We start from the raw sequence: 27,223 nt of genomic DNA on the forward strand, positions 1-27,223 counted from the left end.
TTCGTCGACATGGCATTCAGAAACATGATTTAGTGATGATCTTGTTGGTGTTAGGTTAATGGTTGGACTCGATGATCTTAAGTGCCCTTTCCAACCTAGGTAATTCTATGATTTTATCTTTTGTTTAGGCTGAGAATCCCAAACATTGCTGGATTCAACTGGATATGAAGTACTCGTGAGGTTCCTTACAACATGTTTACAATTTGGGGCAACCTGTGAGGTTGAAAGTAGGTAGTAGTAAACCAGACTTATTTCCTTTGGGGTTTGATTTTGGTGTAAACCGTCTTCCTTTGTATCATACATACGAAGGCGAACACCTTCAGAATGTGATGAGACCTTTTAGTTGCACATTAGCTGTTGTCATCTGCTAGAATTAAATCTTTGTTAACAAGCTGTTACAGGTTCTTACAGCAAAATAGACTTCTAGAGTAGGGTTAGAGTTGTTTGGTTTATTTTTTTCTTTAAAGATTTGTATTAAATTTAATATGTCCATTTATTTACAAACTTATTTTGACATTCATTTTAAACAGTTGTTCAGAAGTGATGCTGTAGACCTATCTTAGAATCATAGAATCATAGAATAGTTAGGGTTGGAAAGGACCTTAAGATCATCCAGTTCCAACCCCCCTGCCATGGGCAGGGACACCCCACACTAAACCATGGCACCCAAGGCCTCATCCAACCTGGCCTTGAACACCACCAAGGATGGAGCATTCACAACCTCCCTGGGCAACCCATTCCAGTGCCTCACCACCCTCTCAGTAAAGAATTTCTTCCTTATATCCAATCTAAACTTCCCCTGTTTAAGTTCAACCCATTACCCCTTGTCCTGTCACTACAGTCCCTGATGAAGAGTCCCTCCCCAGCATCCTTGTAGGCCCTTCAGATACTGGCAGGCTGCTCTGAGGTCTCCACACAGCCTTCTCTTCTCCAGGCTGAACAGCCCCAACTTTCTCAGCCTATCTCCATACAGGAGGTGCTCCAGCCCCTGATCATCCTCGTGGCCTCCTCTGGACTTGTTCCAACAGTTCCATGTCCTTTGTATGTTGAGGACACCAGAACTGCACACAATACTCCAAGTGAGGTCTCGCGAGAGCAGAGTAGAGGGGCAGGATCACCTCCTTTGACCTGCTGGTCACGCTCCTTTTGATGCAGCCCAGGATACGGTTGCTTTCTGGGCTGCGAGCGCACACTGAAGTCCTTCTCCTTGGGCTGCTCTGAATCTCTTCTCTGTCCAACCTGTAGCCGTGCCTGGGATTGCTCCAGCCCAGGTGTAGGACCTTGCACTTGGCATGGTTAAACTTCATAAGGTTGGCATCAGCCCACCTCACAAGCGTGTCGAGGTCCCTCTGGATGGCATCCCTTCCCTCCGGCGTATCAGTCGAACCACACAGCTTGGTGTCATCGGCAAACTTGCTGAGAGTGCACTCAATCCCACTGTCCATGTCACTGACAAAGATGTTGAACAAGACCGGTCCCAACACTGATCCCTGAGGGACACCACTCGTTACTGGTCTCCAGCCGGACATGGAGCCATTGACCACAGCTCTTTGTGTGCGGCCATCCAGCCAGTTCTTTGTCCACCGAGTGGTCCACCCATCAAATTGATGTCTGTCCAATTTAGAGACAAGGATGTCATGTGGGACAGTGTCAAAGGCTTTGCACAAGTCCAGGTAGATGATGTCAACTGCTCTACCCCTGTCCATCAGTTCTGTAGCCCCATCATAGAAGGCCACCAAATTGGTCAGGCAGGATTTCCCCTTAGTGAAGCCATGCTGGCTGTCACCAAGCACCTTGTTGTTTTTCATGTGCCTTTGCATGCCTTGCAGGAGAATCTGCTTCAAGAGTTTGCCAGGCACAGAGGTGAGACTGACTGGTCTGTAATTCCCCGGGTCATCCGTTTTCCCCTTCTTGAAAATGGGGGTTATATTTCCCTTTTTCCAGTCGTCGGGAACTATACCTGCCTGCCATGATTTTTCAAATATGATGGCCAGTGGCTTAGCAACTTCATTCGCCAGCTCCTTCAGGACCCGTGGATGGATCTCATCAGGTCCCATGGGCTTGTGCACGTTTAGGTTTTAAGATGGTCTCGAACCAGATCCTCTCCTACAGTGGGCCTAGGGTCTTCATTCTCACGGTCCCTGCGTCTGCCTTCCAAGACTTGAGTGGTGTGGTCAGAGCCTTTGCCAGTGAAGACCGAGGCAAAGAAGTCATTAAGAACCTCAGCCTTCTCCAAATCCTGGGTAGCCAGTTCTTAGCTTTAGTCATTTTCATACAGCTTGAAAGGTGCTAACAGTCCTCTTCAGAAAAACAGAATAGAATTGGGATAAAGCTGACCATGTATTACTACAGGAAAAATGATGTTGCAATTTAGTAGTGTTTCTTTTCACATATGTTTCATAAACGAGCAGCATCCAGGGAGTGGAATTGATGCAATTTTCAGGAGTGTAGTGAGGGAAAATAACAGTACTGTGGTTAGAACTGATTCATTGAAAAGCCAACTGCTAAAATTTAATTAGTGGGCAGTAGTTTATGCAAGAGTACAGGAAACTCAAAGAATTTAGGCAGAATGTTCAAAACCAAGTGCATCTCCAGGAAATGGGTCACATACTAGAATCATAGAACAGTTAGGTCTGGAAAGGACCTTAAAATCATCCAATTCCAACCCTCTCTGTCATGGGCAGGGTCATCTCACACTAGACCATGACACCCGAGACTCTGTCCAACCTGGCCTTGAACACTGCCAGGGATGGAGCATTTACCACCTCTTTGGGCAACCCATTCCAGTGCCTCACCACCCTCACAGTAAAGAAGTTCTTCCTTATAACTAACCTGAACCTCCCCTGTTTAAGTTTGAACCCGTCACCCCTTATCCTGTCACTACAGTCCCTAGTGAAAAGTCCCTCCCCAGCCTCCTTGTAGGCCCCCTTCAGATACTGGAAGGCTGCTCTGAGGTCTCCACGCAGCCTTCTCTTCTCCAGGCTGAACAGCCCCAACTTTCTCAGCCTATCTTCATACAGGAGGTGCTCCAGGCCCTGATCATCCTCGTGGCCTCCTCTGGACTTGCTGCAACAGCTCCTTGTCTTTCCTATGTATTACACCAGGCGAAAGGTGACAGGCAAAGTGTTCAACTAATCTAGCTATTCTGTTTCTGCTATCACATCATTCTTTCTGAATGAATAATGTCAATGCATTCAAAATCAGTTTGATTACAGCAAAAAGAAAGTTGTAACACTGTCTGCTACAAATCTTTGTGTAGGCCTGTATCAAGACACTCTACAGAACACATGATAGATAATGCTGGCATAGGAGCCTTGATTGCTTTTGCTTTGTTGTAAAGATACTGTTGAGTTTGTAATTACATGTGTTTATTGCATAAAGCCAAAAATGGTCTTGCAAGAAAAACTGGTATGAGGATGCTAATATGTTGTGAGTGGATTATGGAATAACAACCAAAAGTATCTGACTCTGGATTTCACTCAACAGTCAGTCCAGCAAGGGTACGTGTTGGGAACACCTTATAGCTGCTTGCTCATTGAATAGGGAAAACTGTTTATTAAAATCTGTTCTCGTCCTTGGCACCTGCCTTTGCTCTGGGGAAAGCAGACTTCTGGTGCCAAAAGATTAACTGCTACACGCTGAAATGGTTTAATGTGTTTAAACGGTGCTGAGTGATCTCCAAGAATGAAGTCACCTACCTGATGTGTTAGAAGGCAACACCTGCTTGTGGAATCATGGAATAATTCTGTTTGGAAGGGACCTTAAAGCTCATCCAGTTCCAACCCCTGCCACGGGCAGGGACACCTTGCACTGCAGCAGCTTGCTCCAAGCCCCTGTGTCCAACCTGGCCTTGAACACTGCCAGGGATGGGGCAGCCACAGCTTCTCTGGGCACCCTGTGCCAGCGCCTCAGCACCCTCACAGGGAAGAGCTTCTGCCTAAGAGCTCATCTCAATCTCCCCTGTTCTGGCAGGTTAAAGCCATTCCCCCTTGTCCTGGCCTTGCAGGCCCTTGTCCAAAGTCCCTCTCCAGGTTTCCTGTAGCCCCTTTAGGCACTGGAGCTGCTCCAAGTTTGCAGCAGACTGCCTGTGAGTGTATACTTGCATTAAAAAACGTTGCCCACCACTTGCTTCAGTGGTATAGTGCGGCGCAGCACAACAGGTGGAAAAGCTGATATTTTGTTAGCTTGCCCCTGCAATCTTTACTCCTTATGCTGGGGATTCCTCGCAGCATGGTACAAAAGTGATTCTTGTCACTGGGGTAGCTCCATGTTTATACCGTGTCTAGTAGCACTTGACTGTAATTCACAGTGACATTTATTAGTGATAATTTTGTGCATATTGATGGCAAATGTACTTAGCAATTAACTTTGAGCAGATTGTTCTCTGGATGTTCTTGATTAGGAAGGTAATTGTGTGTGGTCTGCTGGTGAGAGCAGGGGATGAAGGCAGGAAGCAAGGAGCTTCTCCTCGGCTCATGTGGCTCCAGTCTGCTGCTGCTTTTGACTCTGGTTTCCAGTTGGAGATGATTCTTGTGACCTTCCTCAAGATGTTGATGTTCATAATGTGTTGTATTTTCAGTAGTTATGGTTTTGGTCCCTAGCAGATCTTCGTGTACGTTTTTTTGAAGTATTTATAGAGCGTGGTAATAAGGTGAGTGCCCTCCTATAGCTTTTGGCTTACTTATAGGAAAAGTGATATATCATTAATGGAGTATAATAAACTGCTGTTGTGTTAGGGCCTATTGAAGTGTGCAGAAAAATAATGAAATGTGGTTTTGTTCGTATTTTTATAATTAAATCAAGTGCATCTTTATTTTAACTTCGGAGGTTAAAGCGTGACTTGTTATTGTGAAGTTTACACAGATTTATTAGTACTTTTACTGAAGTTTAACATACGTAATGCTGTCTTTGGTGAACATGTTTTTTAAAAAATTCAAGCTTTTCTGTGTTGTCCTTGCTGTCTTTACATTTACCAGAGCCTGATGATATTTTGCTGTTCTTCAGTTGTGAGAATGATAAAACAAACCTTATAAAATACATAATTCTGTGAAGTATATAATGTAAATAAAATATCCATATAGATAAAAGCTTTCACGGGGTGCCTGAACTTTGAAGTACTGTTTGCTTATTTTCTTACTGGCTGGTGAGTAGTTATTGGAAAGAACAGTACAACTAACCAACAACACAACCAACCTCTCTTTCCTGTTATCCATTTTTAAAACCTTGTTCAATCTCACAGCCTTCTAAAGAGACGTAACCATTCTTTTCAGGATCATCTTAAAATCTGAGAATCACTGTGGTTTTGTGTTTGAACCATGAGCATCCCTTTTTATCCTTCTTGGTGAAGCTTATATCCAAGTATGATGTTCTCTGGGTTTAAATGTAGCACACTCAGGAGTACATAACTGCGGTGTCAGCACATCAGGCTGCTCACACTGCAGTTGGTCAGAGTGTCAGCATCTGCTGTGTGATACTTGGCATGACAGGCACAAGTGTATAGTGTATGACAGTAGTGATCCATGGAAAATGTCCTGGCATTGGCTACTCAGGAATATACCTTGTATTTTGGAAGATTATATACGACATAGCCACAATTGTTTAGTTAGCATTTTTTAATAAGTCTCTTATCTTGAAGATTTCTCCTCCTGGATTTGCAATTTATGTGCTTTTGCTTTTTCTGAATGTCCAATTTGTGCTTTTGCCAACTAGACTGTGTTTTAAGCTCAGAAGAAAGCTGAGCAGTTGTGCTTTGTGTCATGAAATATGATTATTAAGGTTTTTCATTTTCAGGTTTGAGTCCATAGATATGTTGTAGCCTATCATTATAAAGCTGTAGCGAAAAAATTGTGCGTGATTAGTCCCTGCTAACAGTGCTGTTTATTGAATTCCTTCAGGAATCATCTGACCATTAGTAGAAGTTTGTTCCTTTTGACAGTTTTCAGAAGGTTCTTTAGTCCAGGAAGAGCAACTTTTGCCTTTTCATCCACAATTGGGAATTTGCATATGAATTTGGAGGATTTTTTTTTTTTTTTTTTTTTTTTTGAGGATATATTTGGGCTGGGTCAGCCTGGAGAGGAGAAGGCTCCTGAAGGGGAGACCTTAGAGCAGCTCCAGTGCCTAAAGGGGCTGCAGGAAAGCTGGAGAGGGGCTTGGGACAAGGGCCTGTAGGGCCAGGCCAAGGGGAATGGCTTGAACCTGCCAGAGGGGAGACTGAGATGAGCTCTTAGGCAGAAGCTCTTCCCTGTGAGGGTGCTGAGGCGCTGGCCCAGGGTGCCCAGAGAAGCTGTGGCTGCCCCATCCCTGGCAGTGTTCAAGGCCAGGTTGGACACAGGGGCTTGGAGCAAGCTGCTCCAGTGAAAGGGGTCCCTGCCCGTGGCAGGGGTTGGAGCTGGATGAGCTTTAAGGTCCCTTCCAACCCAGACCAGTCTGTGGTTCTGTGATGTGATATTGAAGATTGTTGATGGTAGGAAAATCCTCATAGGGATTTCAGCCGTTTTCTTTAACATTCAGCTAAAAAAATCTGGATATTAATAAATCCTAAACTGGAATCAGCATATGCAGATCTAAGGCTGGAGTTAGTCTGGCTGACAGAAGTCGTTCATCTTTCAGTGAGGCTTCCTCTGGCTGTATCCCATAATTTTGGCACAGTCTTTTACTATTGTGATTCAGAGGTGTAAGAGAGCACACGCTGTTTATTATATTGTAAATCAAACCATCAATGCATTTAACCTATTTTTGACCTGTAGTAAGAGACTTTATTCATGCTCTGTAGAGAAATTTTTATCACTCGGCTGCTAAAGGCAGTGTTTGTTCTATTACAGCAAATCCGAGGACACAGAGGAGGGAATAAGTAATAATACATTTACTTCAATCCTCAAATGATTTCATGAGTGCTTAGCTGTCATACAAAAGACATGAGGGATGGCAATTAGTTTATGTACTCATTATTAACACTTTTAAGTGAAAGTTGGGAGCTTTATAGAGCCCACAGAGCTGGAGATAAAACCACAAAACCCGAAGAAGCTTTAAGTCCGCCAGTTGTGTAACGTGTTGAATGAATGGGGCTTCAGTTACTGTTTTGCAAGTAACAAGTTATGTCCAAGTTATGTCCTTATTGATGCTTGTGTTCTATCCTATCTGTAGGAGCAACAGGGAAGAAAAAGAACCTTGCTCTGCCTGAATATCTTATTAATAAGCACATCCAGCTGCTACAGCAGCCTAGATCATGTTTTGACAACAGTTAGGTTTTTGAGAGGAAAGACTGTTTTATAGTGAATGTTAAACCTGGCTTCATGGCCAAGGATGGTCCTGGGCTGGTTTCAGTAGAAGTGGAGTCTCTTGGCATGCGTACTGTCCTCTGGATAAGCCGGTTTGCTTGTGTAGTGTTAATCCAGTGTCTGTAATGTTTATAGCTTTGAAAAAGTTTTAAAAAACCTCCAAATTATGTAAAAAAACCCCAAGAAACCTAATCCAAACAAACCCCACCAAAAAAACCCCACAGTGCAAGTGGTGCACATGTTTGAGGACTTAAATATATTGGTAAAATATGGTACTTCAGCATAACTGGACATTTGAAAGCTGTGTGTGTTTGCAGTTACTTCTGCGCTGCAGCAGACTTGCACCTATGATTCCTCTCTGTGCAGGTCTGCTCTAATCTTATCTGGACAGATTCACCCTCTACTTATTTCCCCCAAGGCTTTACACGTGTCTTTGATCCAAGTATGTAATCTATTAATGTGAATGAGTATTGTGTGTATTGTCTCTATCCTGCTATTGAAAAGGGCATTGTTTATGAAAACACATAGTGTTCTGCGTTTATAGCTGTCTCTCACGTTATAGATTTGGCATGAGTCCGCCTCATTGTCTTGGCAAGACAAGGATTAAACAAGAATGCATGTGCCCCAATGGGGAAAAGGATACATTAGTTATTGTAGCTGAATGACATTGATTACAGCAATTAAGCCTTTTTTTATTTTTAAAGAAAAAAATAGTTGGAGAGCAGAGCAGGGAAGACTAACATCTTCCATTCTGTGTGATTGTACTAACTCAATATTTTTGTGCTTTATTTTGATTATAGTTTGGGGAAAACCCTCTTTCATATTGAGATAACATTAATCTGTCTTCAGATGGGTTGTGTATAGCATGGTGGGAGAAATTATATTCTTAAAATGCACTCACTTTACTTTTTTCATCCTTTTTCCTCCTCCTTTTCCTTAGTTGTTAAGAAAATGAGGCACTTTTTGGGAAGTAGTCTTGCTCTATAATTCTAGATTCAGAAAACCTTAGAAAGCTGTCATGTTTAAGTTACTTATAGAATACATTATCTGGGCTTCATTATTGGCTGTGGTTCTGTCTAAGGTTAAATACTCCTAGCAGTTCTCTTTTTTTTTCACTAACAGGAGCTACATTGTGTTACTCATGGGGGATTCTATATAAAGGAAACCACGTTTCCGTGATAAAAACCTGATTTCCTTTAGAATGTGCAGTTCACTAGGTGACAATTTTTAATGTGTTTTTAATAAACCGATTGTGGAAAGAAATAATTTTGCTTTATTGTGAATATTCCCTCTAGTGTGCTTCTTAAAATTGAGTCCTGGCTTTAGGAACAAACTTGGGTTAAACAGAGTAACACTGCCATAACCTGGCTGTAATGTTGTGTTTATTGCAGGACGTATTTATTTGAAAATACAAAATAAACAAGCTTTTGGGTAATCATTGAGTTGTAATGCAGAGGGGAAAAACTATGCATGTTTTTAGGCCATTCAGCACTATAAAACCCTGCACTTCTTTGTGCTGTAGGTTTCTCTTTATAATTTTATTTTGAAAGCAGAAAAAGAGATTTATCCTTTTTTTTTTTTTTTTTTTTGTTTATTATTGTGTGACAACTTCAAATGGTTTAATAATCTTTTTCCTCAGTACGTCTTGCAAGTTTTCATTACAGTTGCTTTTAAAAATTGCAGTGCTAGTGTAAAATACCACCAGTTTTATTGCTTAGAATAGTTGAATTTTTAAAATAATTATGCATTTTTAAAATAGTCTCATGCATTTTATCACGTTGTGTGTGAGTAGAGAATAATTTCTGCTCACTTGAAATGCAGTTCTAAAAATCACAAATCCTTATTGTAAAAAATGTGTGAAACCTCTTCAATAAATAACTATGTATTCATGAAAAAATAGTGTGTGCATTTAATTGTGTAAGAGTGACAGTGATGTGTACAGCAGGCTGCATTCATTTGAAAGATCACAGTTTAGAATATTGTTCAGTGCAAGTTAGGCAAATGGAGCAGTTTTCTGTCTGTCTCTGCTTATTCTTCAGTTGAGATTAGAAAAAAGTGGGAAGATAGGTGAAGTGCAGGGAATTTTGAGATGAGACTTGGAACTGTAGAACTGAGAAAAAGTCAATAGTGATCAGTTTGACTGTTAGTAGTAATGCCATTTAATATGACCTTAGATAAGTAGGCAAGTAAGGCTCAATGTGCTTAATATTAGCGTATTTTTACAGTACCAACATCTCATTTTCTGATTGTTGTTAGTTATCTTTTCATTTATAAAAGAGTCAGCATCACCATTATCCCAGTGGTAATCCCAAATGCTTTCTATTCCAAGAAAGAATGCAATTTTCTTAAACAGATAGAATTTATCTTCTGGTGTTCGTTCCTTAATTAAAATACTCATTGTTTGGATTTAGGTGTATAAATCTTTGCTGTCTTTCAGTATTTGAAAAATCCAGAAAACGTTTATATGCTTCTTTTCAGGAACAGAGTGTGAAGACCTCATAGAAGAATTGCTGTGTTGCCTCATCCAGCTCATTGTTGAAATTCCCCTCTTGTAAGTTGGCTTTTTCCTTTATCTTTCTCTAGCCTCCTTGTATAAACTGAGCATTTGAGAGAATATAAAACTTAAGAGTGATGGGGTTATAATGTTTAAATACTTCTGTTTGAATGCTCCGTGTTCAGTGCTGATAATGATAACCTGCTGCCAGTACCAGCCCTGAATATTCTGTTGGAAGAAGTACTTGAGCGTCTTGCATGCACTTCACATTACCAAGAGAAGCTGTCCCGTTTTATTTTGTAGTAGATTTGACATTTCTTTGAGGAACCCCTGTGGGCACACAGACAGTTGCTGGTAACTCATGGCTGGAAATGGTTGTGCTGATTGTACAGGGAGAGGTGCATTGGGTGTTGCTTCATCTCTAGGGGATGCAGCAAGGTGCAAACTGAAGTTTGTCTTACACAGTTGCATGGCTTTTTGAACTGCATGTGCATTAAATAAGTGTTATGACTCATTTAATATTAGTTTCTGAAATATCAGTGAATTGAAATATCAATCTGAAGAAGAGAGAAGACCAATGAGTAAGTGGAATCTTTCTGTAGATCTGCAGATTTGCCTACCTAGCTTTTTTCGTGCATCTGCTGTATTTGAGGTATGTTGATTCCACATCTCACTGGGATATGTGTCATAAAACATACTTCAGTATTACATGAAGAAGAACTTATTTTGTTCTTTGGAAATAGAAATCGTTTTACGCACCTGTCCTGACAAGTTTTAACCTCTTTTTTTTCTGCAAATAAACTTCATCAAAGACAGCGTTAGCAGCATTAGATGGTATTGTGCCTAAAATGTGGTGCCCCAATTAAAGGATCACAGCTTTAATTAATAAGAGTTTCACATTATCCCTTATAGTGTAGAGTAAAGCTCTGCTGACGATTTAGTTTTTGTACTTCAGATTGTTCTTTAAGTTGGAAAGCTGACAAGGATGCAACGGGTTCTGAAACACTGCTCTCATTAAATACAACTCTGTCACCATTACATGAGGGTTTTGTGTTGCTAGTATGTAATGAATTAGTGATATGATTTAGAGCGTCATTCTGCAAAGCTTGTCAGGACTTCCTGGAATAGATACACTTTTTGTTTGGAGCAGATTAAAGGAAGTATGAAGGGTGAAAGGACTCCGATATATGGGCAAGTTCATAAATCCTGCAGGGTTTTATTTTTCTTTCTTCTAAGTCCCAATGTGTGCGTGGGGTCCAATATTACTTACTTTGTCTTTCTGGCAGAAAAAAATTTGTGGGCATTATTGTTCTTAACCCTTTTGAACAACTCAACCTGTCAGCATCTCTGTTTGTTTGTGAATGCTATTGCTGGGAATGAAAGTAGCTGTTGAAAGCACTTACTTTACTGAATAATATAGTGATAATAAGGGTTTATTTAAAAAAAAGTGACAAAGCCTGTCTATAATCCTAAATGTTCAGCTTAAAACATTCACTTTTCTTAAGTGAAAGTTGTGGAAAGTTTATGTTTTGGGTTGGTTTTTTTTTTTCAGATAGGTTTCCTTAGTTGGTTTTTTTCCTGAAATACAATGCTACTGAACTGTTAGTAGGATACTAAAACTTACAAAAGTAATTTATTGTCTTGTTCACCAGTATAACGTTTGTCACAATAACTAAGGATTTTATCCCTAAATAATCAAAGGGGGAGTAGAGGTAGAGGAAAGGAGATACAGAAAATCTTGCTTTCTCTAATACACAATCCAACTCTTCATAAACATGTTATAAAGCTGAGATTTTTGCTTACTGTAATTTTATTTGCCGGAGGATGATCAAGATTATTTTAGTAGCGAGTTTGCCTTTTACTTCCCTCCCTTTCCTTGGTCAGATTTACGCTGTAAATTCTTCCCCTACTTTGTATCAAAGGAATAGCTAATTTCTGTCTTTTGGGTGGAATAAATCAAGGAAAACATAAGCCTACTATGTGAATTTTGGGAAGGAATATATTATGTGTAATACATGAAGTATTTAAACCTTGGGATCATTTGCTAGAGGATAGGCAGCATTGGAAGCATACAGTGGCACTGCTAATGGGGTCTCTGTAAAGCTGCTATTAAAGATGAATTTTTGTTGTGACAGACCATTAAAATATCCATGCTGAGCCTGTCTTTGAAGTGTCATTCAGAATAGCAAAGTTTTTGTTAGGACCACTCAATAGCCTAAACTGTGGATTGTCACAATTTGTGTGTCCCTTGGGTTCTGTGGATGCAGTTTCATGAAGGAGTGGATACAGCTGGCAGCTGCTGTCTAAATATATTGCTTTGCTACACCCTGGTTTAAGCTGCTGTTTTTCCTCCTTCACTGAAATACTAAGATTATTTTTAAACCATCAAAGACCATCTCGGTGTCTGAAATGCAGGAGCAGAGGTACCTGTACAACAGTCCTGCACTCTTTGCTTTTGGAATGGTTCTAAATGTCACAGGGGAATGGCTTTAAGCTTCCAGAGGGGAGACTGAGATGAGCTCTGAGGCAGAAGCTCTTCACTGTGAGGGTGCTGAGGCGCTGGCACAGGGTGCCCAGAGAAGCTGTGGCTGCCCCATCCCTGGCAGTGTTCAAGGCCAGGTTGGACACAGGGGCTTGGAGCAAGCTGCTCCAGTGGAAGGTGTCCCTGCCTGTGGCAGGGGTTGGAGCTGGATGAGCTTTAAGGCCCCTTCCAAACACAAACCATCCTATGGTTTGGTATGACCAAAACCAAGTGTAAGAGTTTGGGCTTGGCAGGGACGCTGAGTTCATGAACGCTTGAATCTTTGTGGAGTGTGGGCAGAGCTTGCTCAGCTTTGAGCTTGCTCTACAAGAAGCTTTGTTAAAACAAGCTCATGTGTGCCTAGAAAATAACCTACAGACAGATTTGGGAAATGCAGGTGGGCAGTCTAGCTCAGAATGAATAAGGAAGGTGTGAGATGGGGAAGAAGTCAAATGGCAAATCTGTATCTCACCTCTCCATATCCCTTACTATGAAATATAACTGAAGAACCAAAATGTGTTGATTGTCATTGGGAAAGGCTGCAGAGGTATACAGCAAAGCATGTCTAGGAGTGTCTCAGAATTGTGTATGGTGAATTTAAGAAACTGCTTCTCAACGTTAGTTTGTATTGGGAAAGGTAAGTGCTTTAAGGCAGTTCGACTTGGCATAGCTAAACCAGGTTGTAGGAGGGACCATGGAGCTCTGCAGCATTGTGGCTCTGTACCTGAGGTTTATTAAAAGTATCTTGAATTATCCCTTTGAAAAACAGGCCCTGCTGCATTGTACAGAATGCCAAGGAAGAAGGTTTCATGTTTAATTTTAAGACATTTTATAGAAACTACAGTATTATTGCTTTTCAAGAATCAGACTTTTGCAGTCCCTTATAACACTTGTGTTATGGTATGTTGGTGTTTGATTTATGGTTCCCTCGGGTATGTTATGGATACTCAGCTTTTTCTTTGGTTTTGTTAATGTTAGCACTCAAGAGTGTACATTAATGATTAAAAGTGCATAATCAGCAAAAATATGCCACTTCAGTATTTAATTGTATGACTTTAATGTAGAAACTATTGCTAACGTTATGTTGCAAGATAGAGCTCCCAAAGTTAAATTATAAAAGCTTCTTTCAGCAGCTTGTTAAGAGCTGGTATACATAACTGAACATCTGGTTGTTATCAGTAGGTTTTCACTTCATTAAAATCTATAAATGCATATGGAGGAAAAATGAAATACCGGGATTTAGTTGTGTCACTATTGAGTAGCACCCTGTGGTGCCAGTAGAAGTTAGTTGATATTTCTAATGCATTCCATTGTTTCCTGTAGTTACAATTGGCTTAGGTTGTAATCTCAGTTATTTCCAACTGTAAACGTTAACAATGTTTTGTCGTATTTAAGGATGTTCACTGCATTTCCTGGGAGCTTAGAAGTTGAACGTAGGAGGGAAAAGGGCAATATAACTGATTATAAGGCTCTACAGAGTCATTGCAGCGTAGAGTGCCGTGTTGAGAAACGTTCAGGCTTTTTTTCCTGGAAATTGTGAGCAGCGAAGAGGTTAAGAACTGTTTTCTCTCCTATTTCATGGCTGTCATATTTTTATTATTTGTTACTTTTGGAAAAGTCAGAATAGCGCTTCTTGAAAAAAGGACTGTTCAAGGAACTTTAATCAAGATTGTAGTAGCTCCAATGTTTGAAGAGCTATTGACTTCAGCATTTTTGGCGATTTTGTCTAATCATCAAAGGAAACTTCCATCTGTTGAAACTTAGGTTGAAGCTAGCGAAAATACCCAAACTGCAAGAGATTTGTGTTGCTTCACTTTGAAGATCCTCAAAGTTTAGGACTCCTTTGTGTAGGAGGGGTCTGGTGAATATAAAGAGAATTTTATTTACTGCTGAACCTTGAGGTAGTGCATCAAATAAAAAATATTGATTTATTTGGAAGATTGTCTTCATCACTCTCGCATCCATTTTTCAGCTGGCAGATGTGTGGCCTCTTAAGTGGGTAAAGGTCTTAAGCAGGAGAACCTTAACCTGTATCATGTATTTTTCTTCTTGTTCTAATTATGTTCCAATTTAGTTTTATTTCAAACTTAGATCATCATTTCTTCGTGACCTGTCTTTTCACTAGGCAAGGTTTAACTGACATGCAACTTGTAACAACCTTTGTAATCCCAGAGCATATTATTAGTGGTTTATAGTATCTATCATACGTTGTGCTGTATATTCAGGCTCCTAATAATCTGCTTTCTGTTATTCTGGTTTTCAGCCCTGTTTTCACAAAAGACATTGGATGCATCTTGAAAAATACACTTGCTAGTATTTGGGGTTTGTCTCTGATCTGGCCAGCAAAGATAGCTAGGCACTGAGGTCACGTATATCTCTCCTTGGCACTCCAGAAGTTTGAAGACTCCTCCAAATCAGTGACAGTGATGAGGTTGACAGCCATAAGCCTTTTTTCTCCATTGCCTTCACAACCATGAGGCCCAAAGAGATTATTACTGTCACTACATCAAGATGGCTCTGCCTTGGAACCAGTGGCTTACATTTGAGAAGTGTTGTGACAGAGAGACTGGAGCAGGTCTGCCTTTCACACAGGCTGGAACACAGGACATGATTCCTGTGCTCTGCCTCTGTCCAGACCTCTGCAGTGGTCTAGAGAAGACTTTTGATCACCTGGGGCATATCATAGGTCATAAAGTGGTTTGTGTTGGAAGGTACCTCAAAGCTCACCCAATTCCAACCCCTGCCACGGGCAGGGACCCCTTCCACTGGAGCAGCTTGCTCCAAGCCCCTGTGTCCAACCTGGCCTTGAACACTGCCAGGGATGGGGCAGCCACAGCTTCTCTGGGCACCCTGTGCCAGCGCCTCAGCACCCTCACAGGGAAGAGCTTCTGCCTAAGAGCTCATCTCAGTCTCCCCTCTGGCAGGTTCAAGCCATTCCCCTTGGCCTGTCCCTACAGGCCCTTGTCCCAAGCCCCTCTCCAGGTTTCCTGCAGCCCCTTTAGGCACTGGAGCTGCTCTCAGGTCTCCCCTTCAGGAGCCTTCTCCTCTCCAGGCTGCCCCAGCCCAGCTCTCTCAGCCTGGCTCCAGAGCAGAGCTGCTCCAGCCCTTGCAACATCTCTGTGGCCTCCTCTGTATGAATTCTCCATGTCCATCTTCTCTGTAGCTGCCTTTTCCCTGAGGGTTGAAAGCTACACAAGCCCAGTCACTGGAGTTGTCCATTTTGGACTACTCTCTTATGTTCTGTTGTTTGAAAAAGTGAGGTCTTTCGTTTAGATTTAGTGGCTACTGCAAACAAGACTTGTTGATATGAAAGGTACATACAAAAGAATAGATGTTAGAAAGAATAGAGGAGCTCTAAATCTGTAGAGGGAGGAATGCTGGTTAGGTGAAAATGCACACAGCCGTGTAGTCTCAGATGGCTTAGGAACAGGTCTGGGAATAAACGGTCTTGAATCCAAGTGTCATTTTCATCCCTCAGATACTCCTTTTGGAGTATTTCCACCTTTTTTATTTTCCCACTCTCATTCTGTCTCTCAGTTAAGAATACCCACTGCGAGGGAGATGCAGTAGGAAATGTCAGAGATGCTCTCAGCTTCCAGTTGGTGTTTCTCGAATGCCCCTTTGGGACATCTCCCCGAATGTCTGGAGTCGGCTATAATGAGCACAGTGCATTATCAGCTGCCACGGTGCGTATGTGCCATCAGTGGGTGTAAAATTAGGAGTGCTTCCAAGAGAAAAGATTATGTTCACTTCGAGTTGTTGTACTTTATCCTGACACTGATAACCAGATACTCTACTTGCTTTTCAGTTTCTCAAAACTGATCCTATTCGCTGTGGTGACTCCTCTTTCACCTTTCTGGTGGGCCCTCAGGAAGCAGGGAAATGAAACCTGGTTCCTGTATGATTTGAGAGTTTTTGTATGAATCAGCCCTTTTGGCAACTCTCCTAAATTAGAAAATTAGTTACCTTTTAACCTTTTAATACTTGGAGTAGACAGCGCTGGCTGGGTGAAAGTTCAGGAAAATATTTAAACAGGGAGGGGGCTTGCTCTGGTGGTGTGAGGTGAAATTCAGAGTTTTGTTCCTGACTGTTGAGGCTGTTTGCTCTGTAGGTGTGAAGTCATTTATGAGCTCTCAGCCTCTGTGTGTTAAGATATAGAAATAGCTGCATTTCATTGAGTAATTAAAGTGTTTACAACACTTCAGAGTTGTAACTGGGGTTCCTTAGCTGAGATTTTCCTATATATTGCCTCCACTCTTCATTTTGGTTCCTCTTTCACAGACCTTTCTCTCGTAGGCAGGGAACAAAGCTGGATGATGAGGTGAGCATCGATGCAGTTGTGAGGGGTGCTTGGTGTTGGAGAGAAGCCAGCAGCAGCAGGATGTTGACAGATAGGTAGATTGTTAAAGTTCTTGGTAGGTGATGCTGATAGAAGGTCATCCACCTTGTTCTGAATGGGAAAAGCAGATGCCAGGGTACCGGGAAGCTGAGGTTTTATCAGGACCATAGTTTTTGTTCTGGCATGGGATGACTGCATCATTTGGAAACAGTGGTTATGATAATAACTCTTCCCTTACCAACTTAAGATATATAAGCTGCAGGTGGCATCAGACTCCTGCAGACTGCGCCTGTTGTTCTTAATTTGAGTCTGCAGGAGCAGACAAGCGTATTTTAGGGTTTTTTGTATTTTCCCATAGGATACAATTAACAAATGACCTTGCTGTTATGATCTCCATGTTTTGGTCTGCTTTTGACTCTAGAGTTTTCTTTGTAGATCAGAAGAAATCTACTTCAAAACCTAGTGGTATGTTGTGGTGTGGCATTTGTTTGCTGTGTAGGACCATTTAGTGTGAGCACTTGTCTGTGGGTGCATGTAAGTAATGGCAGGTGTTCAAGCCAGTGCAGCTGGAATCACAGAATCAGCTCAGTTGGAAAAGCCCTTTAAGCTCATCAAGTCCAACCATTGCCCAGCACTGCCAAGGCCACCGCTAACCCATGGCACTGAGGCCTCGTCACCACGGGGTGTGAACACTTGCAGGGACGGTGCCTGCAGCCCTGCCCTGGGCAGCCTGTGCCAATGCCTGAGCACCCTCTGGGGCAGGAATTGTTCCTCAGCTCCATCTAAACCTGCCCTGGTGCAGCTTGAGGCCGGTTCCTCTTGTCCCATCCCTTGTTCCTTGGGAGCAGAGCCCAGCCCCTCCTGGCTCCATCCTCCTCTCAGGCAGTTGTAGGGAGCGATCAGGTCCCCCCTGAGCCTTCTCTTCTCCAGACTGAACCCCCCAGGTCCCTCAGCCGTTCCCATCACACTGTGCTCCAGGCCCTGCACCAGCTCCATTGCCCTTCTCTGGCCCTGCTCCAACCCCTCAATGTCTCTCTTGTAGTGAGGGGCCCAGAGCTGAACACAGGATTCGAGGTGTGGCCTCATCAGTGCCCAGTGCAGGGGGACAGTCACTGCCCTGGCCCTGCTGCTGCACTGGTGCTGATACAGGCCAGGATGCTGGTGCCTGGACACAAGCTGCTCATGTTCAGCTCCATCAATCAGCACCCCTAGGTCCTTTCCCATGAGCAGTTTCCAGCCACTCTTCCCCAGGCTTGGAGTATTGCATGGGGCTGTTGTGGCCCAAATGCAGGACCCAGCACTTTGCCTTGTTAAAGATACTTAAAGGAGGTACTGCTCAGCCAGGTTTCTTAACTGACTGCTTGCATGTGCTCTTTTCCTGTTTCTACCACAAAGAAAGTATTTTATTTTTGTTAAGTATTACTATTTTGACCATAGACCTCTTTTTCAGATATTTGAAGCTTTTAGAGTGGAGTGTCAGCATTGCAATACACTTGAAATAAGTGTCTGTAAAGGGCAAGGTGAAATCTTGGTCCAGTTCAAACAGACTCCCTGTGAGAGTGTAAGATGCAAGTAGATGGTCTGGTGCAGTTCTCCAGCCCCAAATGTCTGAAGGTTGATAGCTCTGATGGAATTTACAGGTCTGCCACCACAATTAATAAATAAAGTAAATCAGTAAAAACATATGTTCTTACTGGAAGAACTTCCTGACCAGAAGAGAAGTAATACCCTTTCCAGTTTGTATCATGGAAGAATTGCTCTACCAGTTTCTTCTAAAGCACTAGTACATTTAAGTCTAAATGCAGTGCTGCTTTAAAGCAGTACCCAAGGGCCCTTGGGGTCTCAGAGGACCTTAGGATCTCTGCCGGCTACCTGACAAAAGGGATTAAGATGGAAGGTGTTGCTGAATTATTATGGGATTTTTTGTCATTTGATTTTAATGAGTCATTGTCTAAAGATCACTATTGTTAAATAGAATTTTTGGCCCTGGGTTTCCCACAGCAGAGTCTCAGACATCAATTCCTAGAAAATAAATTAGTAGTTGAGTGGCACAGGAGTAGGAGTAGCTCAAGCTGGTGCCGCCAGGGAGGGACCCAGAACAAAGGAATTCCTGGTGTTTCATATACCCTTACATTCCATTCACCCAACCATCACACGCTGTTCATGTGCCTTGCACATGCCTCTTGGTCCGGTGGTGAATGTTGGTTTGGGGTCTCCTCATCTGTTATTGGGTTCTTTCCTTATCTTGAGACCAGCTGTAAATTCCTTCTTATCTCTCTCTTGTTTCTTGGTCCTTGCTAACTGGATGCAATGCCTTTATCTTCCAGTTTGTGCTGGTCTCAAGGTGTTTGTTTGCATAACTAAGCGCAGGTTGTAAATTAAGTTCAGCTTTATCTAAGTGGGAGTTAGTTGCCTATGGCCTAAGGCTGCAGCAGCTTTAGCTTCCCATGCTTAGCCGCTTCTTGTGCTAGTTACTTCAGTTAAAGGAATTCACCTAGCTAAACTTAGTTCACAACAACTATAATACAGATTACATGGTTGTTAAATTTAAAAGCACTCGCTGCTTTTGGAAGGAATCCAGTGACCTATAACTGTTTCTCATTGAAATACAGATAATAAAGTGTTTGTTAAGTAGATGCACACATTTATGTTATGCTAGCATCTAGAAATCTTGCACTTTGGAGCTCAAAGTCATCACTTTCTGAAGAATTCATAATTTAAGATAATCATAGATACATGTGATAGGTCTTTGCTTTAGAGACAAAATGTGTGTATATATATATATAAATATATAAATATATATATATAGGGTTTGTTGCCAGAAATCAGTTTTAATGTGGGTGTCACAGGGAAGAAACCTGGACCTATTCCATCTGCTTGAGGAAGAGGTGCTTGCTTTGTGTTACTATGTAAGAAACATGATACCAAGGAAGACAGCTACTTATAGTAAGGAAAGAATCCAAATGCAGGAGAGAAACCAGCTTTACAGTTTACCCTATGCCAGATTGTTCCCTCATGAAAGAAGTATATCTGAAGATGGACAAAAGAATAATATCTGTTATCTTGTCTGCCTAATATAGGAAAAATACGCTCCAGTGGGAGGGAGAAGAAAAAAAAGAGGAAAAAAGTTAAGTGAGAATAACTATTGAGATCTCCAAGAGAGAGAATTCAGGAGAAAAGTCAAAAAGAGACCTTTGTATGCCTTGGTGCACTCAATTTACTTTATCTGAGTTCTGTGGAATTTTTTTGTAAGACACTTGGGAAGGAAAAAGAAAACCCACAGAAGCTCAAAACATCATGCAGTTCTTCTGCTTTTCTGAAATACATATCTAAATAATTCTGACATGTAATTGATACATGAGTTCATTATTTCTAGTTTCCTCCTTATCTGCAAGCAAACAGTTTTCAGAGGAAGTTGGAGATCAGCATAAATTCCATGTAAAGTCATTCTACATGACTGATAGCTTTGAATAAAAGAAGTAAAATTCAGAACCAGACCCCCCTGTTCCACCAGTCTATAGTCTCTCAACATAAATAAAACAGTATTTTCTTTGAAGTTAGAAGAGATTCCTGGTAGTTCTTGTCACCCTTCAGAAATGCTTGAGTTTCAGAAAACTGTACATTTGACCCTCGGTGGAGAAAATAACTTTTCTCTGAAGCTTTATACTTGCTGATAAATTAAGGGTGACTGTAGCTGAGGAGTTACCCCAGGTATCAGGCCTCTGTTTGTGTTTATGTCAGAACAGATTTTATTTGAACAGATTCTACAGGTTGAGTGGAATGTTTCTGCAGTTAAATTTGCCCTAACTGGGTTTTGGATAGAAAGAACATGAGAACAAATCAGTAACTGAACTGCATGAATTTAGCTTGCTTTCTATTTTTATTTCTCTCAGAGTTACATAAGAGTATTGAAAGCAGATTCCCTTCTGTTCCCCCTCCCTCCCAAAAAATGTTCTGACATTACAATAACCTCTTTGTTTATTTCTTTACATGGAATCATATAAGAATAGAAAAGAGTTTTTTAATGTCTCCTCAAACTTGCTATTCCACTTGTATGATTTGTCAAAAACAATAAATGAACGAGTGATTGAAGTGGACGAAAAGCAGAGTAGACTTTAGAATTTGTTTCCTCTGAGCAGAGTGACCCAGTGCGTGTTGTACTGTGTCATGAAGTTACCTTTTTCATTAATCAGCTCAAGATTGGAGCATTATTCTTCTATTCTCAACCTTGGTAATTAGAAGCTTCTGATTTTTGTGGTTTTTTTTTTGTCTTCCATATCTAAAAATAATTTTCAACCTATTATTTTAATTTTGAAATAAAATGGTTCTGTTTTGATAGGAAAAAACCCCTATTTTGATAGAAAAACATCCTATTTTGATAGAGGAACTTTTCTTAATTTTTTTCTTCTGGCTTAACCTCTAATAATCAATATTTATAGGTCTTCCTTGCTTTGCCTGGGAGGAAGGTGGGTAGAGGGTTGCAAAGCATCGCTGGTTTGGAGAGGGAGTGGGAGCTGTTCCTAGCTCAGCCTTGCTTCTGGCTAAGATGGATTTGTCGTGGAACCACATCACAGTGTAACCTCTGGCCTGATCTAATTATCAGCATTTACTAACTTCCTCAGTAGTGGGCAAAAAGTCAGGTAACTGACAAAACCTAAAAGTAATTAAAATGTACTTCATGATTTAAGGAAGAATGTTATTCAAGCAGTACGTCTCTTCCTGACCTGTAACTAGAAGTGTCACAGATTAAAATACTTGAGTCATGTGGAAGGAGATAAAAACAGTGAGTTTGCATAACCTTCTCTTTCAAAACCATTTTCGTATCAGAGGTAGCGTGGGTTTGCAATCCAGGATATTGTGATTCCAGTTTGCTATTGCTTTGAGCAAATAGCTAATACTCTCTTTGCTCAGAAACTCTGGCTCAGAGCTTAATTTATCTGTGATGCATGAGACTCTTCTTCTTATGCTTTAGAGTAATGCATGTTACTTGCAGCCCAGGATACGGTTGGCAAATGCTGTATCAAAAGGAGCGTGACCAGCAGGTTAAAGGAGGTGATCGATCCTGCCCCTCTACTCTGCTCTCATGAGACCTCACTTGGAGTATTGTGTGCAGTTCTGGTGTCCTCAACATAAAAAGGACATGGAACTGTTGGAACAAGTCCAGAGGAGGGCCACGAGGATGATCAGGGGACTGGAGCACCTCCTGTATGAAGAGAGGCTGAGAAAGTTGGGGCTGTTCAGCCTGGAGAAGAGAAGGCTGCGTGGAGACCTCAGAGCAGCTTCCAGTATCTGAAGGGGGCCTACAAGGATGCTGGGGATGGACTCTTCATCAGGGACTGTAGTGACAGGACAAGGGGTAATGGGTTCAAACTTAAACAGGGGAAGTTCAGATTGGATCTAAGGAAGAAATTCTTTACTGTGAGGGTGGTGAGGCACTGGAATGGGTTGCCCAGGGAGGTTGTGAATGCTCCATCCTTGGTGGTGTTCAAGGTCAGGTTGGATGAGGCCTTGGGTGGCATGGTTTAGTGTGAGGTGTCCCTGCCCATGGCAGGGGATTGGAGCTGGATGATCTTTAGGTCCTTTCCAACCCTAACTATTCTATGATTCTCTGATTTCTAGCAACACATTTGAGGGTATTAAAGTATCAGATTGTGCTAAAAGTCAGACTGATTTCTTTTAAATGAAATCCATTTTCATTTCATTCAGTTCTGATCTGAGGCTAATGAAGAGTTTTACTCCAGCCAGTCTTTTCTGTGGTTAATTTATTATGCTTCAAGGGGGATTGCACTGTAGTTCTCAAGTCATCCTTATTTGAAAGAGCACTTAGTTTTATGTTTATGCTGGTTTTAACTGTTAAGAATGAAATTTTTGGAAGGTGACATTGTAAGAAAGAAAAATCTTGACATCGCTGCTTAAACATACTCTGATGCTGACATTTTTTTAATTTTATTTTAAATAGAGACACTATAAAATATTTTAATTTGAGAATTATAAATAGATTTTGAATTTCCAGTAGGTCCCAAGCTCAAAAAAGCCTTGATAAGTGAAGCTGGGCACATGCTGTAACTTAATGATATTGGACTGTGAATTGTAGTGTTTAAATTAAACCGTAGGGAAAGCATTAGAAGTACTTAATAACAATTTTTCTAACGGAGTACTGGATGATACTGTTGCACCAAGTGAAGTACCTCCTTACATTTAGAGGAGGTGAAAACAGCCTTTGGTTGAAAGGAAGAGTAATACCAGTTCATGTCAAAGTTACATCAATGTGTTTTAAAAGGTTTCTTTATACAATTTATTACTGATTAAGGAGGCTCCCCCTTTTAAAAACAAAAAACAGAGTCATTGTAGGCAGAGGTGGGAGCAGAAATCATAAGAAATCCCAAACCTCTGTCATCCGTTTTGCTGCACAGGCTTTCCCAATTAACTTAATGAGCTTTGCTGAACTAATAGGTATCTGTATTTAAGTATCAGTGCACATTCTTTAGAATTGTCTGAAATATCTTGAAACTTTATACTTCACTGTTACCTCAAAAGTACCATTTAAAACTGAATGGCTGTATGTAGTATCTTGATATCCCAAGCATTTCTTACACTTAAACTAGCATTTGTGTATTACATTTCTTTCTTAGGGATCCAGTTTTCCTGGCAGATGGACCTGTGTTTGGCTAGCTGAACGTTTCCCTGGCTTAGCATGATGGTTTTGTGACAATTTTATTTAACAGGACAAAGGGCACACTTTTGAGATACATTTCTTTTATTTTTAGGATGAAGTGTGGTCTGAAAATTGCATCTGGAATGTTCTGGGCAATACCTCAGTGTTTTCACATTGTCTTGGCATATGAATAAAAAGGTGCTTATATCTAAGAAAAACAACCCATTGTTGGTCTGAAGTGATTCTGGGTTTTTTGAATGTGGTATTTACGTGTTCCCAGTTGAAACTGGCTGTGCTACACAGTGTATATAACCTCAGGTGAAGCTTCCAAGTGTTCTTGGAAGTCAGTTTGTAAACAAAGCCAGTAGATTAACCTGTATAAATTTCCCCTTTTTTCCTGCAGAGATATTACGTACAGCATTTCTTTGGAAGCTGTGACAACTCTCATCGTCTTCCTCTCCTGCCAGTTATTCCGCAAAGAAATTCTGCGGGAGAGCATCATTCACAAATACCTGATGCATGGCCGATGGTACGTCGTGTTCTGGAGTGGTTCCTAACGGCAAAGCAAATGCTTCTGATCACTTGTAGACAGTTTGTACCTTAAAACAAATACGGTTGAATACATTTTGACAGAATACTTGTTCTGCTCTAAAGAGAACAGAACACAAAAGAAAACAGAACACAAAAGAAAGTGGAACACAAAAGAAAATGGAACACAGAACACAAAAGCAAACATTTGTAAAGGCTGTTGGAAGGTTCCAGGGCTACATCTCACAGCCCAGACTTCAGTAAAACTCCTTTGGAAATAATTTTCATTTTTTGAGGGTTATTTCATTAACTTAAAACACCTTTTACTTTTCAGGATGGATTTTTTTGATTCAGTATGGATGTTTTCCTCTAACACTGCAGTCTAGAGAAAGTCAGAATTGCTAATGGGCCATTTTGTGATACAAGTACATAGCCCCTCAAAAGATTGCAAATATGTGCTACTCAGTTGTGAGCTGCAATAGTGCAAATGCTTGGCAGGTGGTAAACTTGGTTGTGTGAGTAATACCACTTGTTCTGGTGAGTCACTTGTTCTGTTTAAATGCTTTGTCATGATGGCTTACATGCATCATCCTCTTTCAACTTCAAATACCACACGGGCAGATTTTTGGTAACTGTATCTATTGTCTGGTGTTCTGGAATATCTCCTAGATAGTAAGAGAGGAGTACTGCTACGGGGTGATGTTCAGGGAAAGGAGGAAGTCTGTGGGCAGACTTCAGCCTGAAGTAGCAGCAGGGTAGAGGTAGAGCCTCAGTATGCATGGAGTTCGGTGGTACTTCAATCTCCAACTGACAGAATTGAGGGTTTGGGGCAAAAAGTGGAATATTCGGGAGAATATGGTCTAAGGGGTCTGGGTTGGGAGTAGCAGGTACTTGGCATCTGGAGAGAGGGGTGGGAATTTGATGTCTGGGAAGCTAAGGCAATGCCAAGAGTTGGAGGGCTACTAGTTAGAGGGGATTGGAGTTCATCATTGCACATCATTACAGTTATATCATCATAACTGTCTGTTCACCTCTAAATTGTATGTGAATAGCAATCAACTGTTTGCTTCTGTAGAAATCCTTCTCTGTTTTGGAAATAGTGTAACCTTTTGTTTAAATCAAACAATTTTTACATGTGTTTGTCAAGATCACTGATACGAGGTCAGATGTCGTGTTGGTCTTTGCAAATGGACTGCAGCTTCACAAACAAACACAAATACTGGGGTAGGGAAATGCTCTTGTTACCTGTTCTATGTAACGAAAGCATAGAGCAAAACCTAAACCAATATAATGTTTCTCTCCCTTGCACAAATATTTTTACAGTCACGTTTTGAGGTAAAAGAATACGATTATTCCACAAACTGATTGACTTAAAAGTACTATTAGAAAAAAAAGAAAACAAAAAATAGTGCTGTTAAAGGTGCCCCTGCAGAGCTCTTCTCAAGCTGGTGCAGCTTTGCATGGGCAAGGCCTTGGCATTCTTTTCCTTTCCAGTCTGCTCAGCACTGGGAGAGCTACTGTCTGTTTTTAATGGCAAACACCAGCCTTTGCACCCTGCCTGGGCTTTGTTGTGCCAGATTTTGCAAGTTGTGAGTCAACTAAAGCTGTTTTCTTTTTCTTTTCAGTCTCCCATATACCAGCAGACTTGTGAAAACTTTGCTATATAATTTCATTAGACAAGAAAGAAGCCCTCCTCCGGGGACCCATGTCTTTCAGCAGCAAAGTGATGGAGGAGGACTGCTTTATGGAATTGCATCTGGGGTGGCAAGTAAGTCGTATTTTCTATAAATCATACTTCAGACCTTGGGAAGGAGCATCTTCTATGTGACATCTCTTACAAGATAACCTGTAGCCCATTTCTTTTTCAGCATTTCAGTTATATCAGTGTGCATGCTCAGTATAGAGAAGGTGTCCGGATCGTAATCATATACATTTTATCTTGACATGTGTTAGAACCTGAAGCAATTGTATCTGCAGGACAGCATGTGATAGAAGTGGCACGTAGACCCTATTCTTCTTTTATTGAGACATTAAAAAAAACCCTGAACAAACAACTAGTGCCCCATTTGATAAATCACATCCTTCAAGTTGCTTAAAATATTGTAAGAAATACTTTTATGTGCGTATTTTGTAATTACTCAGTGGCCATGGTGACCTGCTCTGTGGCTCTGCTTGAGCAGAAGGTTGGACTAGGTGGTCTTAAGAGGTGCCGTCCAGTCTTATGGATTGTGTGATGTAAAGGAGTGACCTAGACAGGAATATTTGTAACATATTGTAGAGTGTGCCTTTCCCGGTAGGTTGACTAATGTTTTTTCCTGAATAGTATGACTAGATTCTGACCTTTTGTGGGTGGCCTGTTTGTTACAGACCGGTATCGCCTGAAGAACGTGAAAGACTTGATGCCATTTTTTTGCTAGGAAAACAGGGTTCTCATGTTTGGTACACCATGTTTTGGTTGGTAGTTGCTCTCTTCTCCATACCAGATGTGTTTTATTGGTGTGTGTATTACATAGAAAAATTCTTCCTAAAGGTTTTTCGTTTTCCATATAAGAAGAATGAAAAAAACAGTGTATTGCCAACAGTAAAGGTTTATGTTACTTTCTTTTTTCTGTGATAAACTAAGTAACGCTTTTCAAGTCAGTTGCTCTTAAAACTGATGCTATTTATTTTAGTTTTTTGTGAAATCCATTCACTGGCAGCATCCCTAGGGGATATTAAAGTTCAGGCTGAGAGTGGTCTGCCAGAAAGTGTTTCACAGTCTGTGTCAGTGCATGTGGATCTCCTCACGGAGGCAGTAAAAGAGCATGTGTCTGTGACTTGGCACAGCGTAGTCTAGATACATTCCTGCTTCTGTGTGAGATGAGGTTACACGCAGCTCAGTGTGCTGCTGGAAGATGCATCTTCTCTCTGATTTCCACTTTACACGCTCAAGAGTAGGCCAGTGTGGTTTGCATTGTGTCTTCGGTGTAAATGCTTCAGAAAGCAGTTGCTTGGTTTGCAGTTTATTTAAACATTGAGTTGTGGTCAATGGCTCAATGTCTGGCTGGAGACCAGTAACGAGCGGTGTCCCTCAGGGATCAGTGTTGGGACCGGTCTTGTTCAACATCTTTGTCGGTGACATGGACAGTGGGATTGAGTGCGCCCTCAGCAAGTTTGCCGATGACACCAAGCTGTGTGGTATGGTTGATACGCTGGAGGGAAGGGATGCCATCCAGAGGGACCTCGACACGCTTGTGAGCTGGGCTGATGCCAACCTTATGAAGTTTAACCATGCCAAGTGCAAGGTCCTACACGTGGGTCGCAGCAATCCCAGGCACGGCTACAGGTTGGGCAGAGAAGGGATTCAGAGCAGCCCAAGGAGAAAGACTTGGGGGTGTTGGTTGATGAGAAAATGAACATGAGCCGGCTG

At 41.4% G+C, this 27,223-nt stretch overlaps 1 protein-coding gene across 6 annotated transcripts in view; it reads left to right on the forward strand.

Annotated features, from left to right (window-relative positions):
• The window catches only part of DYM (dymeclin), a 228,848-nt gene that overhangs the window by 27,040 nt on the left and 174,585 nt on the right, over positions 1-27,223 (forward strand). For all 6 annotated transcript variants that reach the window (XM_080636969.1, XM_080636968.1, XM_080636971.1 and 3 more), the window contains 3 exons: positions 9,756-9,828; positions 23,690-23,815; positions 25,440-25,582. In XM_080636969.1, coding sequence (XP_080493095.1) covers positions 9,756-9,828; positions 23,690-23,815; positions 25,440-25,582 — 342 coding nt within the window. The remainder of the gene's footprint in view (positions 1-9,755; positions 9,829-23,689; positions 23,816-25,439; positions 25,583-27,223) is intronic.

Source organism: Psittacula echo, assembly GCF_963264785.1.
Source record: "Psittacula echo genome assembly, chromosome: Z".
Taxonomy (NCBI): Eukaryota; Metazoa; Chordata; class Aves; order Psittaciformes; family Psittacidae; genus Psittacula; species Psittacula echo.